Source organism: Mustela nivalis (assembly GCF_964662115.1).
Source record: "Mustela nivalis genome assembly, chromosome: 2".
Classification (NCBI taxonomy): Eukaryota; Metazoa; Chordata; class Mammalia; order Carnivora; family Mustelidae; genus Mustela; species Mustela nivalis.
The window spans coordinates 9,060,589-9,077,240 of record NC_139021.1 but is presented as its reverse complement, the minus strand read 5'-3'; the positions used below and the strand labels follow the sequence as shown (position 1 = coordinate 9,077,240).

The following is a 16,652-nucleotide window of genomic DNA, read 5'->3' as shown; positions in this document are numbered from 1 at the left end:
GTGATGGGTTTCACAGTGTGTCCATAATATCCAAACTCAACAAACTGTTTACATTAAATACATGCAGGTTTGGTATATCAACTATACCTCAATAAAACTATTTAAGAAAACACCACTATGCACCAAAGAACACCATCAGAATTGACAAGAAAACCCACAGAATGAGAAAATGTATCCACAAATCATATATCTGACCAGATTCTACTATCCCAAATATATAAACAGGCCTTACAACTGAACAGTAAAATGACAACCTAATTAGAAAATGGGCAAAGGTTCTGAATAAACATTTCTCCAGATAAAGTATACAGATGGCCAATAAGCACATAAAAAATGCCCAAAATCATCAGTCATTAGGTACACACAAACCAGAACCACAATGAGACACCACCTCACGCCCATCAGGATGGCGCCTATAAAAACAAAGATATAAATACAAACATAAAATCACAAGTGTTGGCGAGGGTGTGGAGAAGTTGGAGCACTTGGTAGCCATTGGTGGGAATGTAAAATGGTGCTATTGCTTTGGAAAACAGTTAGGCAGTTCCTTAAAAAGTTAAACAGAGGGTTACCACGCGACCCAGCAATTCCATTTCCAGGTGTATAGTGAATTAGTTGAAAATACACATTTATGCAAAGATTTGTACATTAGTGTTCATGGCAACTTTATTCATAACCAAAAGTGGAAACAACCCAAATGCTCATCAACTAACAAGTGGGCAAACAAAATGCTATGCAGCCACACAATGGAATGTTACCCAGCCACAAAAGGGGAGGAGGTACTGATACATGCCACAGGATAAACCCTGAGAACATCACGCTGCAGACAAAAAGGACCATATATTGTCAATTCCACTTTCATGAAATGTTCAGAATGTGGAGACAAGGAGTGGACTGGGGCCAACACATACACATACACAGGGTGTGGTATGGGGTGATGGAATGTTCTGGAACTAGTTAGTGATGATGGGTGTACCATCTTGTGAATACACTAAAAGCCACTAACTTGTATATTTTAAGATGGTGAGTTTTATGGTATGTGAATTTTGTATCATTTACAAAATAAATCCTTCAAATATTTCAATTAAGAGACATTTTGGAGAAAAAAAAATTTTCCACATTCACCTTATTTTTTATTGAGAGATAATTGACATACATCATTATATTAGTTTCAGGTATACTACATAGTGACTCAATGCTGTGTAGTTCATGAAATGATCACCACCGGAAGTCTAGTTAATATCTGTCACCTTACTGAATTATAGAATTTTTTCCTTTATGGTAAGAACTTTAAAGACGCACTCTCTTAGCATTTTCAAATATGCAACACAGCATTACTAGTTATGGTCACCATGCAGTGCACTACAGCCTCATAACTTGATTATTTTATAGTTTTAAATTTTGTACCTTTTGACTTCCTTCATCCATTTTGCCTGAATCCCCAACCGCCACCTCTGGCAACCACCAAATCTTCTCTTCTGTGTATCTCTGAGCTTGGTGTTTTGTTTTTTAGATTTTGCATATTAGTGAGATCATATAGTATTTGTCTTTGTCTGACTTATTTCACTTAGTGTGATATCCTCAAGGTCCAACCATGTTGTTGTGAAAGGCAAGATTACATTCTTTTTTATGGCCGAGTAATATTCCTCTGTGTGTGTGTGTGTGTGTGTGTGTGTGTGTGTGTGTATCACATTTTCTTTATCCCAAAAATACATTGGTTCCTTCTTTTGTGTGATAAATTTGAGATGCACTAGATAAATTAAATGTAAAAAAATACAATAACTAAAACCAGAACATAGAATATTCATAAACTATAAAGAAAAAAGACTGATAAAGTTGAGTATACTAAAATGTAAGACTTCTGAACAGTATTAGCATCATAACTGGAACAAAAGAAAAGTAGTCGACGCAAGACAAAATTCTCATACATACATAAAGGATTAATATCTTGAATGTGTTAGAGCACATTTAAAAAAAGATAAATCAATAGAAAAATGACCCAAAAATATGAAATACAAATACTCAATAAAAATCAGAAGGATTTGGACATTCAATAATAGTGAGATCCAAATTTTAAAATTATTTGATAACAATGTCTTCCCATTTAAAAAAAAAGATAGCTTATAAAAAGTATTAGTGAGCTTGAGTACAAATGTGTCACATGGACTACCAGTACAAAAGTAAATTGATACAACCTTTTCAGTGAAAAATTTGGCATTATTTTTCAAAAGGCGTATATTTAAACCCACGAATTCCATGTCTAAGTGTCTGTCCTATAAAAAAAAATACACATGCACACAGATTGAATTGTAAAAGAATCCTCATGGTGGACATGCTTATTATAGCAAAATGCTAGAAACCACCCAAATGTCCGACTGCAGAAAATTTGGGAGATAAATCAGTGTACCACCATTCTGGCAGAGAGCCCCCACATTTCCTGGATATCAAAGAACAAGGTAATTTCATAGACGAAATCAATTTTCAAAACAATACTCATAGTATGATCCCATCGATACAAAGCAAATGAAACAAAACTACCTTCTACCCTTGGGAAGGAAGCTGGGTTAGGAGGGGTGAAGTGGACTTCCATTTTCAAATTTATGTACCTTGTTATTGTTTGAATTTTTATCACAATAATTAATAAACAAAAGACTTAAATATTAATTTGAAAAGTATGCCTATTAAGTGACACTGTTTAAATTTAGTTGCAAGTCTCAATTTTAATTCATAATAAAATATCAGAAGAAAATTCTTACCTTCTAAGTTTTCAATTTTTTCGATGTTGTTTAAAGCTAAATTCAAATATTCAAGTTTCTTGAGTTTGCCAACATTTTCTGAAATATACAAAAATGTAATTAATTAACCTTCAAGATAAAAGCTATTTTTACATAATCTGCTGTGAAAATGGTATCAGGAACCTAAGCATTAGTATGGTTATCAAAACCATGTTGCTTTTCTTGTCTACACCAGGTCTTTAGACACTGTTGGTTATCAAATTAAGCATCATTTCTTCCTCCATCCTTCCTAATAGAATACACTTCTGCTTTTGTGTCTAGCCAGTTGTAACTCCGGGGAGTTTGACTTAACCAAGCTGGGCCAGTGCAATAGCAGGTCCCTTGCGAAGGCCAGCTCAGGAGTCTAGGCTTCAGCCAGCCAGCCCACAGCCATTTCCTGGCAGGTAAGTGATGGAGAAGAACACATGCACATCAATGCTCCCAGTCAAATGAGAGGCACTGATCTATTATACCCCATGCCTGGGGACTGCCTTTTCCTTTCTCCTGCTGGATGTGAAAAAGGAAGAAAGTTATATCCTGATTGCTACCAGAGTCATCCCGCAGACATGAGGAAACCGGCTGTAGGATGGAGCCCATACTGGACTGGTGGAGCAGAAAGAAGGAATCACCCAACATTTAAAAACGCTAATAATGCCATAGCTAATATTGTCGAGGGCTTACTATATGCCATGTACTTTTCTAGGCATTTTGCATATATGACATCATTTCATCCTTATAATAACCCTAAGAGGTAAAAATTACTGTTGGCTCCCTTTTACAAATAAGAATACCAAGGTGCAGAGACTTAACCCACTTTTTCAAGATTAAATGGTGAAGCCAGGAAATTTGACTCCAGAGCTCGGCACTAAATCATTACACCAAACCTTAAAAGAACAGTCCTTTCTAAGAGGACACGAATGTGGGGAACCCTGCTAGGGAACGTGCGTGGAAAGGACCCCTCACTTAAATAATGCTCCTTCCGCCCATTTTTCATTGATATGAGGAAGATCAAACAAAATGGCTATGGTCATCATCACCCTTACCATCGTTACATTTCATTTAAAATGTATAAAATATCATGTATTTGTTCACATAGACCTAAGAATAACACTTCACCTCTGAGCCTCAGTCGACTCATTTTCTAAACTGAGGATTTTAGAATAAATTACTAACATCTCTCTCAGCAATTAGATGATTATAAGTAATCCTGATGTTTCTAGAAGGTTCTCCAGGCAACACCTGAGCATTCAATCGTCAACAGATATGTGGAGCTCTATGTGCCCAGGGTTATGACCAACAGAGTGTGCAGTCTGTACCCCTGAACAAAAATATCTACATTTTTATGTTATTATCGTTAAAATGGCCAGCCTACAATAAAAGACGTGTTCCTTCCCCACATTTGTTATATGTATATCCCTCTAAATGAGAAAAGAGTCTTTTGGTAGGAAAAAAAAAATTTGTTTGGGAAGGATTTCTTAAATTATCCCTCAAGAATAATGAGCCAAATTGGTGAGGGGGCAAAAAAAATGGTTCTACAGATAAAAATGTACAGCGCCTGTTGGATGCAGGAAGGGAGTCTGCCAAACTATGGTTCTAGCCCAAACCACCCGGAAGCAGTTCTCACCAATTGCTATCACCAGACCCACAGACTTGAGGTGGACCAAAGTCATCCCCCAGTGTAAGCAGCTCTGCTGTTACCTTTAGGCCTTGGGCTCCCTGGGAAGCCGTTACAAATGCAGATTTGGGGAACTGGCCCCCACAGGTTCAATCAGTGGGTATGGGATGGAGCTGGAGCCCCACTTTAACAAGACCCCCGGAAGGTCCTCAGCTCAGACTTGCTGCGACAACAGTAAGCAAGCACAGTCCCACCTCCCACCACCACCTGCCAGCCCATCTGCATCTCCCAGCGAGGAAGAGTTTAAGAAGAGCCAACTATTCTGCAAACTTCTACCTCAATGGCACCAGAGCAAGTGTGAATCCTAGAGAAACACTTCTGCTTGCTAAATGAGCGCCTGCATGCCTATGGGTGGAGCGGCACTGAAAAATCCCATTATTAGGATTTAAAAGAGTGTTTAATTTAAGAATACTTTGGAAGCAAAAATTTAAGCTTTCTCGCAGTTCTGAAAAGGCCTGAAATACTATGCTACTAATTAGTAATTGTGACGGACCCAGCTGTGGAGATTAAAATTTCGGGAACTCTTTTAGATCTGTACAATTAGGACGGCTCGTTAATGCCCCCTTGCATAAAAGCTGGTGGTTTTCTGTAACAGCCTTTTTAATTGAACAATATGCCAGAGTTTCTAATTTCTGGTAAAGTGAAAGATGCCGAAAATAATTATCTGAAGAAATATAAAGAATTGTAATAAATCTTCAAAAAAAAATAATAATGCAAATTCTAGGCTTTTTGCAACCCGAGGACCAATTTTCAATTATCCACCAAATCAGGGGCAACCACCTCCGCAGGGTTTCTCACCCTCGGGGATGAGATCTCAGGGGTATCAGGGATCTCCTATCGCTCAGAGTCTCTCAGGGCTACTAAGGCTGGGGGGGGGGAGTTCTTTCTTCGGGGGGCCGTCCTTGCACTACAGGAGGGTTAGCAATGTCTCTGTGCAGTGTAGGTGGTCGCACACCCCCTCCCCCCCAACACACCTGTCACAACCAAAACAGTCTCCAGAGGTTGCCAAGCACCCTGTTGAGAACCACTGCATATCACAAGGGCAAGTTCAGACACAACCTAAAAGCTGACCTCTGGCTCCAGTGCCTTGGCCCAGAGGGGCTGGCGTTCTTCTGCTTCCTAGACACTAAGCCCATCCCTTTCCCCCAGCTCCCGCCCCTACCTCCATGTGTCTAGCCTGGGTAAATGACAGGTTTAACAGCGATGGTAGCAGCTATCATCTGAGGGATGGTTTCTCGTATGCACCGCAAGGCTAAGTGACCTCATCTAATTTCACACAATCTTCAGAGGCTGAGGGAGGGATCAGGCCCATCAGGACCTGTGCCTCCTCTTGCCACTAAACTACAGGTTGCTCTATTGGGTGTGGGAAATGCTCCTGTATCTGGTGGCAGGACACCCTCAAAGTGACTCCATAGGCCTCCCTTCTCTCCACCACTTAACTCTTTGTTCCCCATGGAATTGTGGGGCGGCCCCACCTGGCTGATGGATGAGCTGGGAGAAGGAACTAGGCCTGGCCAGCCACACCCCTACCCTCTCTCTGGCTCCTGGGGTCTCCCTGCCTGCAGAGAGTACACACTCTCGTCCCCTATGACCATACTGCCCTACGCAGGGCCCACATACTGCCCAACCTGCATGCGACCAGGTGGACAGATGAAACTTGAGGGCAGTTTTAGGAAGCCCTTTTGGCTGAAGGCTAAGCCACTTTCTCCAAAAGGTTTTGTGAGTTTAATGCTGATGTTTTGATCTGTCTACTTGTCATTTCATTCAAACTGGAGCAGTGAGCAGGGGTGTAGGTGCGCATCCCTTTGATAACTCATACACAGCACAAAGCCTTGCACATCCATGTTCACCGTAACCACGGCAGAACCAGCCACCCCAGGGAACCTCTAAATGTGGTCTAACTTGTACACAACGCTTCGGTTCCATGGACCAATACAAAACTATGATGAATGCTTGGCCTCTATTCCACTTTCAAACTTTGACAAAACCAGGCTATAAATGAGCAGGTCAACAATCGTGCTCCCACCCTTAAGGGCCCCTTGGCATCTCCTTAATGGCATCCCTAGCGACCCTTGGGCAAGGGGACTGAGCAGCGTGGGAGCCCCAGGAGAGGGTCCACGCACAGCTTCCGGGAGCCGCCGCGTCTATTTCCCCTGTATGGCTCTTTTTCACCCAGGTTGTCTTCTTCTAAGAATCATACCGCCCTCCCCAAAGTTCTCCCATTCAAAATGTCAAAGAAACTGTGAGCACAAAATCCTGAAGACTTACCAATTTTTCCAATGAGGTTATTTTGAAGATAGAGGATTTTTAAATCCCGGCACCATTTGTCAATGTGTTCTAGCTTTTCTAGCTCTTGCTGATGCAAGGAGAGTTCCTCCAGGGAAAAAATCACACAGTCATTGTGCGCGGCATTCCGTCTAATAAGATCTTCTGTGACTGAAAGAAAATTTGGTACGGATTACATCTCCGTCCCTGTGCACGTGAGGTTATTACATTACCAGTTAGATGCTGGTCCTCCAGGCCCCAGGGGTTTTCAACGGGGAGGAGAACAAAGAGGAGCTGCCTCCTGCTGGGGACACCATGGTGAGTCAGAGAGCTTTTGTTTTATTGGTTTTCTGGTTTTTGTTTTGTTTTGTTTTGTTTTGTTGCACAGGGTCTACCTACATTTAGCTGTCTGGACCAGGACAGAGTGGGAGGGTAATGACCTTGAGAATGTTGATATGGAATCCCACGGTGGTATCACATTGAACTGGATGAGACCCACTAAGGAGACCAAGACAGGACCACTTGGACAGAGTGGCAGGGTCTGGCTGCCAGAGGGCAAGACTAGGACGGCATTGCCCACCATTCAGTAAGGAAAGGTCCATTCATTCAGCTGACATTTATTAATCTCACTAAAGGTGAAGAGAAAAGAGAGAGGCACCCTAGATATTGCACTGTGATCTTATACAGCATCTACCCTGCAGTCTGTCTCCGGGAGGAAGAAAAGGAGTCATTCTCAGGAGGAGGGTGAGGAGAGTCTCTGGCCCTCTGGCTGGAGTGCCCTGCAGCACAGGGGCTGTCCTGTTAGGGGGGCACCAAGGGGCTGAAGACAATGCCCTGGTCCAAGGTTGGAGCCAAGAGCAAGACAGGAATCCCCTTCCCAAGGTACGCTCAAGTTAAAGACGTGATTCCAGTGGACAAATCCTGTGTTTTCTGGTGCTACTAAAACCATAATTAATTCATTGTAATGTCCACATGTTAGGTGGACAGTGGAACATTGCATGTCCAGCCAGAGAAACAATAAAGATTCATTTATTGCCGCTTATGAGGTGCCAGGCACTGTCCAAAATGCTTTGTGTGTGTTCATATATGAGTATTTACACTCAGCAGATGAGTTAAATAACTTGCCCAAGGTCTTGATGGGAAGTGCCAGAGCCAAGTTGTGAGCACAGGAGTCTGGTGTCGACCACCAGCTGTCAGCCACTATGCTACACCGCCCCAAACAGGAGCAAGGAAGAACGTCTCAGGACGTCCCAGGCTTCCTCAATGGTACAGGTTCCTCTAGCTAAGACCGAGTTCTTTACAGCCGCTCACCTGCCCCACTTCCATGCCCCATCCCGAAAGGGGGAGTTTGCCTTTAAAAAAAAAAAAAAAAAGTGAAAACAGGTCCGAACTCGATCATTTGTGTGCAGCTAGCTGAACCCCTGCTATTTCTGGTGGTAGGAGACAGGGTTGCATGACAGCTCTTTGGAAGAAAGACAAGGGAAGTGTAATGGTCCAGAGATTCAAATACAGTACACGGGGAATGTCCCTGCTGTTCCAAGCCTTGGCTCAACTAGCTGGCAGAGCTGGCTGCATGCCAGGTGCTGGGGAGGGGCAGGCCGAAGAGGCAGGGGGGGAGGCTAATAGGGCAGCCCTGCCAGCCACAGCTCTCTGGGGGCCCTACTGCCTACTGTTCTCTGCTGCCTCTGGAGGCCATGGCTAGCAGGCAAGCCAGCTTCAGCAGAAAACAACTTTCCGAAAACCAAACCTGTAAGAGAAGGGCATTCAAACTACTCTCCACACATCTCACTACCAAAGTTGGTTCTAACAGCTTAAATCAATTGATCATGAATCTGTGGGTACAGCCAAGTTGAAGGCACTGTGAAGCTGCTGTGTAAAGTCACATATATTAGCTGTCTCTGTAATCATCTCCAAGAATTCTCTTAGTAAGGATGCGGCAGGGGATGGGGGGTTGGGATGGCACAATCGGTGTTATTTAAGCTACCCTAAGGAAATGCAGGAATTATTCACTACTACAAATAAGACTCTCAGTGACCAGTGGGGTATATGTAACATGAACTATACTAATCCATGGAGTAGAGGGTTGGGTTTTGGGGGGCCTTGATGTCATCAGACCTGGAGTCAAAGGGACCAGAAGGATGTGTCTGTCCAGAGTCCAGGCCTTTCCTTCTAGAACATGTCCCAGGTAGAAGAACAAGAGAATTCTCTCCCCAACGGGCCCCAAGCCTACCTCCACGCCCAACACTAGCTGTTTCTCCCGGTTCATTCCTGAAGATATCCCTACACCCTGGAACGTCCAAGGAGTAGCTCTTTTCTGGAAATGTGGATGGGGATGTAGGCAGGAATATCCACCTTCACACAGGGGCTTGAGGGACAGGATAGAGCCAGGAATGGGAAGAGAAGGGAGGGGTGGGCCAGGAGTCAGCTCTCCCCAGATGCCCTGCCTACCCCCCCAAGCTCTGGCATGGAACCCAAGGAGTAAACGTAGCCTTTTGAGCTGTTATAAAGATACTCTTGTCAAGGGAGGAAAATGCATTTTATCTGGCTGTTTGATTATAACTTGACACATAAGCATCCCTTTTATTCTTTCCCTGGGTTACCAGTTGCCCTGGAAGGCCTAGAGGAACATTCATATTGCAGATATAAACCCAAGTTGAATCCCACAGCAGCTGTCATCTGTAAGTATGGTTCAGTCCGATGTGTTCAGGGGAATTCTGAGAGCATCTTTTTAAAGCATCATAGTGTCCAGCCTGGGACAGCTACGTCAGCATCTGTGCAACCCACTGGGAGCGGCTGGGTCTCAGAGACACTAAAGGGATCATGGGCCGCTCCAGCTCTACATTCTTAGAGGCTTTTCCAATTTGTCCAACCCTAAATACCAGCATGTTCCTCTACAGACACCAAATACCCTTCCTATGTTCTCTTGCTACACCTTTCTTAAGATTAAGAAACCTTTCCCACTATGCTACTTTCTGTGTAATTTGATCACTTTCATGCAATTGTCAACTCCTCCCTTTCAGGGGCATGTAGATATTAAGAAGGAATTACATTGATCTGTATTTCCTAACCACCAGAATTAAGATGATAAAAATCACTATCAGTTAAAAGGGATGGGAGTAGAGGAACCTTTGCATGAATAACTAATTTGCAAACACACACAGGAGAGGAGGGTCAACAGGTGATTCGGTACCAAAGGGAAGCTTGTCCAACATCAACGTTCTATGCAATTAGGACAGATGAAAAAATGGAGAATCACAGTGGAAGGCAGTACTGCTAAAGTCTGGAGCTCCCTTTCCTCAGCTCTTCAATAAAAGCCACTTTCCTGAGCTCTTCTACAGAAACCACTGTGTGGCCCCCCCATTTATAGCACTCGGGAAACTGCTGTTCTACAACGCTGTCCCCACCTGCAATGACAAATATCAACGAAGAAATGAGTCCCGAAAAAGAAACGTGGAAGACGATGTACGTGGTCGGTGGGAGTAACAGCATTCCAATGCTTGTCAACAGAAAAGCATTTTGCAGTTGCACACACCACATCATCTAGACCAAACTCTCCTTTACTCCCAGGAGCACTGTTCACCTTTAGGAAGTCCTACTCCACATAATACATCACTGCATTGATAAGAAATCATTCCAGGGATTTAAAGATGCTTTGGAAGCATTAGGATGTCACCCTAACCTCGTTTCAAGAGAGACGATATTGCCACGCCTACCCCAGTGGTAGAAAAACATGCCCAAGTACTCTATGAAACACAGTGCTTTCATTGGAAAAATTCCAATAGCAAAATCCTGACCCGATCTGGCTCTGAGAAGCGTCTCATCCACAGAGGGTGCTAGCCGAGACCTGCAGGGTGCACAGAGGCTGAGAAGAACACGGACACTTTAAACACAGATTCATGTTTATCTCACTAATTGGAATGGTACCAAGGAATCCAACCAAAGTTTTAATCAAAACTCATAAGCCAGCCTACGCTTCTTTTCAATGCCATGGGATGACTGGGTTTTCAACAACTTAAGGGAATGGCAATAAAATGACTCTTTGGGGTGGGGTGAGGAGAACAGAAGGAGAAGGTTTCTGGCGTACTGGCGGTTGTCAGGCCACGTTGTTTCTACGGAGCTTTTCAGTGTATTGAGCAAAGTTCTCAATAATGAAGTATTGTCAGAGCCAATCATGAAGTATTCATTCATTCCCAAGCTTTATACTACTATGCTTTTTAAATAGCCCTCTATTTCTCACTGGGTTCGAATAAAATAGGTAGTGTATATTTAGGGCAGATTTCACAGAATTTGTAAACACCCTGAAATATATCTGTGAAACAGAAATGTAACAGAGATAAAGGGGTGACAAATAGGAGAAGGTCACCTCTTGCAGCATTTACTTTTTTTTTTTTTTTAATGTTTTCAATGGCCACTTTTAAAAATAGAATTACTCATTCGCTCTGCCTTTCGTGACGGACTCGGGTCATCATAACAAAACACCGCTAGCCATACTAGACCCAAGCCAGTGACTCATGTAGAGTGCCATGAAAGAACGTGCGTGCAGGGCTATGGGGCCGTGACAGAAGAACACAGAGAGAACAAGGAGTATAAAGTATAAAGGGGGGAGTGATCAGTGTTACTGAGTGGCAGGAGGAAGATCACAAGAGGCACCGTGGAGAAGAAGCCTGAGCTGAGTTTTGGAAGGTGAGTAGGTATTTGTCAGATAAATGGATGAGAAGGGGTGCTCCAGGCTATGGTGGATGCTATGTTGCCCAGTTCCCTCCTTTAAAACTGAAGGACTAGTTCTTCTCACTGCTAGGAGTTGTGCCAGCAGACTACCCTCAGCTGCCCACTGTCTTTGCAAGTCCCTCGGCTAAAAAGACACCTCAATCAACGTCGTGGTCCCTCCCAGGAAAGCCTGTATCCAATGACAGTTGATGTGGGCTCTAAGAGCCCAGCCCTCTCACCCTACCTTGGGAAAATCGAAAGGTCCATTCCCAGTTTAGAGGTCCTTCCGTTTCCAGGTTGGTGAGCGATGGCCTTTGTTACAATGCACCACAGCCCAGCATCCTTCCCTAGCCAGTCTTGCTGCTGCCTTCCCTACCCACTCCACTAACACTCCTAGTGAACCTCCTGCACACTAATCTCCATCCACAGGTCTGCTCCCTGGGGAACCCAACCTGGAAGGGTGGACACTGAAAGTGGAATGCGAATGCAGATACTAACCAAGACGGGCTTCTGCAGTCAGAGTCTGCCGCCTGAGGGGCGATGGGGACAGCACTACCGGTGGGAGGGGGAGCACAGATAGTGTCTGCCACCAGGGAGCTGCGGGACGTTTAACACTTGCACAGAGAACTGTGTCAATCCTTCTGGAATACCATAACACAAATACCATCAATTAGGTGGGTTACAAATAAGAAATATTTATTTCTCACAGTTCTGGAGGCTAGAAGTCTAAGATCATGGCACAGGCAGATTTGGTGTCTGGGGTGCCCGCTTCCCCACCGATGGGAAGCTCTCATGGTGGAAGGAGGAAGCTAGGCCTCCGGGGCCTCTTTCAGAAGGGCAATAATCCCAAACCTGAGGGTTACCCCTCATGACCTAATCACCTCCCACGGGCCCGCCTCCTAATACCATCACTTTGAGGGTTAAGATCTCAACATATGAGGGGTGCCTGGGTGGCCCAGTCGGTTAAGCATCCGACTCTTGGTTTCAGCTCAGGTCATGATCTCAGGGTGGTGAGATGGAGCCCCATGTTGGGCTCTGCGCTGGGTGTGGTGCCTGCTTAAGATTTTCTCCCCCCTCCCCAGGAAACAAACAAACAAACACATAAATAGAGGGAGGGAGGGAGGGAGGAAGACAGTGGGAAGGAGAGAAAGAGAAGGGAAGAAAGGGAAGAGAAGAGAAGAAAAAAAGGAGAGATTCTGGCATATGAATATGGGGGAACACAAACATTCAACTTCTAGCAAATAGGATACTAATGAAAGAGAACCCCCTGCATGGTGTGACACATCAGGCAGTAGAGAACTATGGGGATAATCATAACTTAAAAACTCAAAGGACAGGGTGCCTGGGTGGCTCGGTTATTAGGCATCTGCCTTCTGCTCAGGTCAGGATCCTGGGGTCCTGGGATCGAGTCCCGCATTGGGCTGTCTGCTCTGTGGGAAGTCTGCTTCTCCCTTTCCCTCTGCCACTCCCCCTGCTTGTGCACATGTGCCCTCTCTCTCTCTTTCTCAAATAAATAAGATCTTTAAAAAAAAAAACTCAAAGGACAGTTGTATTGTGTGTCTGCTGCTGACACAAAGTGATAAGGAAAAGCTGGGTGTGATTAATTGGTCATTAAAAAAAAGCCAGGGTACCATACTGGCAGCATATAAAGAAGTTTGCTTCCTGAAACCAAAGAGTAGACAGGGCAGAGAACAAGGACCAGGACTTAATCATAAGAGGAACATGGACTTCAGGTTCCAGACATGTTGGAGTCACAGGGACAAGACTGAACTCCAGCCTAAAATGACTAAAATCCAGAAAAAAAATATGGAAAAAAAAACTGGACATCAGGAAATCCATAGGGAAATAAGAAAGTATTTTGAACAGAACAAAAAATGAAAAGCCATATCAAAATGTGTGGGATATGGCTAAAACACAAGTTGGAGGAAAATTTATAGCACTAAATGCTTAAAGAAAAGAAAACAGTCTCAAACATTAGCTTCTTCCTTAAGAAACTAAAAATGAACAAATTAAACCCAAAGTAAGCAGAACATAAATAACAAAGATTATATCAAAACTAAATGAAATGGAAACAGAAACAATTGCAAAAAGTCAATAAAAATACTTTAAAAAATAAAATCCGTAAACTTCTAGCCAGACTGAATCAGTGAAAAAAGAAAAGATGCAGACTGCCACGATTAGGAATGAAAACATGTCATATAGATTATATAGTATTAAAGGCTAGTAAGAGAGTAATATAAATAAATTTATGCTAATAAATTCAGGAACTTACATTAAATGGGAAAATTCCTTAAAAGTCACACACTACCAGAGCTCACATGGGAAGACACAGATAAACCAAACAGCCCTGTATCTACTACAGTAACTGAATATGTAGCTCAAACCCTCCCACAAAGAAATCCATGGCACAGATGTCTTCACTGATAAATTCTACCAAGCATTTAAGGAAAAATAATATCCAGTATGCCCAAACGCTTCTATAAAACTTAAGACAATTAAAAAAAATTAAGAATACTTCCTGAGATAATTCTACGAGGCCAGCATCACCCTGAGTCCTAAACTAGACAAATACAAGGCCAAGGCTGACCATGGGAGATGCTGTTCTAGACCTGGGCTAACTGATAGAAACTGGGATGTCAGACAACTTTTGAAACAAGGAAGGCAAGGTAGCATTTAACTTTAGAAGTTAGGTGGACAGATGTTTTGATGAGACAAAGCTGGAGTTGTGGCCCGTGGTCCACATCCATGGAGGGCTTTGGAGATGGAGAACAGAACGCGACATTCCTGAGGACAATACAGATGGGCGGCCAACAAGGGCACTATGCAATCTGTACAAGGACTGATGCCTGGAAGGCTAAGGACAATTGCCTCAATAAAAATTTACAATTTCTTGCCTAATTTCCAGACCTCCGTTTTTGGACCTGAAACTAGGATTGCCAGATTTAGCAAATAAAATACTGGATGTCCTGTATTTTTATCTGATAACCCACCAACCAAAAGAGAGGCTGGGTCCCCAAGAGTACAGGGCAATGATTCACCGAGTCCTTTCCAAAAGGACTGCTGGCCCTTTCCTTGAGTAACAGTGCACTGTGGAAGGGGGAATACCAGATCACGTTGACACCGGCTGGACACAGGGTCTGATTTGTTATTAATATCTGGAAACACAAAGCATTGCCAAGTATTCTTATCAGAGTGAGAACACGTTAGGGCCGGGGAATAAATGGAATCACGCCGATGTCCAGCTCACAATTCGTTAATCCATTAACAAATGTTGACGAGTATGTGGATTGTTTCCATTTCTTAGCTACTGTGAAAGCAGGTGCTCTAAATGTTCATACCCAACGTCTATGTGGACAAAGGTTTTCATTTTTCCTTCGTAATGTCTAAGGATTACATGGTTGGGAAACAAAGATTTCCTTTAATTTTTACTGCTGTTGGCCCAATTTTTTTTTTGTCTCTTGCTTTAGAGAAGAGGGAATACTGGTTAAGTATACCCACTTGGGAATGGGGCTTTTACTATGTACAAATCATCTGCCCCTTCACCAGACTGTCCCCTCTTTCAGGGCAGAAACCCCATCATCCAAGACAGTCTCTCGATTTAAAAATGTTAATTATGACACTTTTACAGTAAGTGGGCAATTAGGCTGAACGGTACAAGATTGTCAGAGATGAGAGGAAGATCGGAAACGGTCCGGCGGGCAAACAGTTCAAGCCAACGTAAGTGACCGTTAATCCCATCACCCTGCACAGTGCTGGTGTGTTTGTAAGCATGTTTAGGACACGTAACCAGGTCAGCGAAACAAGCCTGTTATTGCTTCGGTTGTGGAGATGAAGTTTAGGCCCAAAAGGATGAAGAAGTCTCGGGCTCTAAGTCTCCAGGCCAGTGGGTTGCGGGCTCCCTCCAACCCCGCTCGGACCGCCTTCCGCAGCCCGGGGAGACGGGGACCCGCCGGGGGCCGCACGGGGAGCGGCGAGACGCGCGGGCCCGCTCCCGGCCCTGGCGACGCCAAACCCTGCACCTTCCACCACCCCGTCGCAGGAAGCCCCGTGCCTTTGTCGCCCGCCCCATTTTATAGCTGAGGAACCCGCGTTTCGCAGAAGCTGAGCCGCCCGGCCGGTTGGTGGGCGGAGAGGCAGAGGGTCCCGGGGGGGACCCGGGTGCGCGGGCCGGGAAGGGGCGGCGGGGCCGTGTGTGTCCCCCGGGCCCCGGGACGACGCCGGGAAAGGGGACAATCGAGGGCGGCACGTGGGAAGGGACGCTTACTCCGGCCCATGGCACCTCTTCGGGTCGCGGGCCCCGGAAGCTAGATCCGGACCCCGAGGGCTTCGTCGCACTCTCAGTCACGCCTCTGCGCGTCCGCCCCGAACCTTGGCCGCCATGGCAACGGGCGCTCTACGGCGGCCGCGCGGGGCCAGGCTCGGCCGCGTTTCCCGCGCCTCGCGGGAGCCGGAGAGAGAGCCTCGGGGAGAGAGGGCTCGTCGCGTAGACGCAGGCTGTCCGCGGACGCCTCGTTCTCTTCCCCGTCCCCCCTCCACCCTCCACAGACTGCTTCCCTTTCCGCCAAGTCAACATCACGGGCTCGCTGTCTTCCTAGTGGATCTGCCTCCCCGGGGGCCTCTCCGCCTTCTCGGGTCTGCGGGGTTACCGCCCTCCGGAGCCGGGGGTCCGCGAGTGACCCCCCACTCGCCCCGCGAGCCGCGGGCGGGCTGGCCTTGAGCTTCCTTAGCCAGTTTCCCCATCTGCAAGACGAATGATAATGACTTCTAAGGATCTTTGTGCAGGTTTTCAAAGAGATGATGTGCGTGAACGAAAGACACTTTTTGAAAAAACAGCCTCCGTGCACGGGGTGGTTGCGTTGTTGGATTTCATGCCCTTGAGGTCACAGCCCAACAAGGATTTCCTGCTAACAAGTGTTCCAGAAACGCGACCCTCCATCCGCTTTCCCTACCCACCACTTTCTTAGCTGTAAAGAGTAGAAAGTGCATCTGCAGTAATAACCACGACTCCTCCCTCATTTCCCCAGACCCCTCCCCAAAAATGCCTAATAGGCTTTCACTGATTCTGGACTGGGAAGAACATCACTAATGCATCCTCATTCATCCTCATATGGGAGGGCTTTAGTGGATGACACCTCCCAAAAGTTGTTTTGTTTGTGTGTTTATAGCCACCTTCACTGATTTTTTTTTTTTTTTTAAGATTTTATTTATTTGGCAGAGACAGAGATCACGTG

General features: G+C 45.0%; 1 protein-coding gene across 3 annotated transcripts in view; it reads right to left on the bottom strand.

Annotated features, from left to right (window-relative positions):
* Positions 1-15,938, bottom strand: part of DNAAF11 (dynein axonemal assembly factor 11) — a 72,024-nt gene extending 56,086 nt beyond the window's left edge. Inside the window, exons 1-4 of one of the 3 annotated variants that reach the window (XM_082721284.1) lie at positions 15,686-15,785; positions 11,920-12,062; positions 6,718-6,885; positions 2,757-2,834 (exon numbers count right to left, since the gene is read on the bottom strand). Coding sequence is in view for 2 of the 3 variants with exons in the window: in XM_082721282.1 (XP_082577408.1) it covers positions 2,757-2,834; positions 6,718-6,885; positions 15,686-15,695 (256 nt within the window). In the remaining variant the exon portion in view is untranslated. Of the gene's footprint in view, positions 1-2,756; positions 2,835-6,717; positions 6,886-11,919; positions 12,063-15,685 lie in introns of all 3 variants that reach the window. The other 2 variants (XM_082721282.1, XM_082721283.1) reach the window with 2 other exon arrangements.
* Positions 15,939-16,652: the final 714 nt, after the last annotated feature.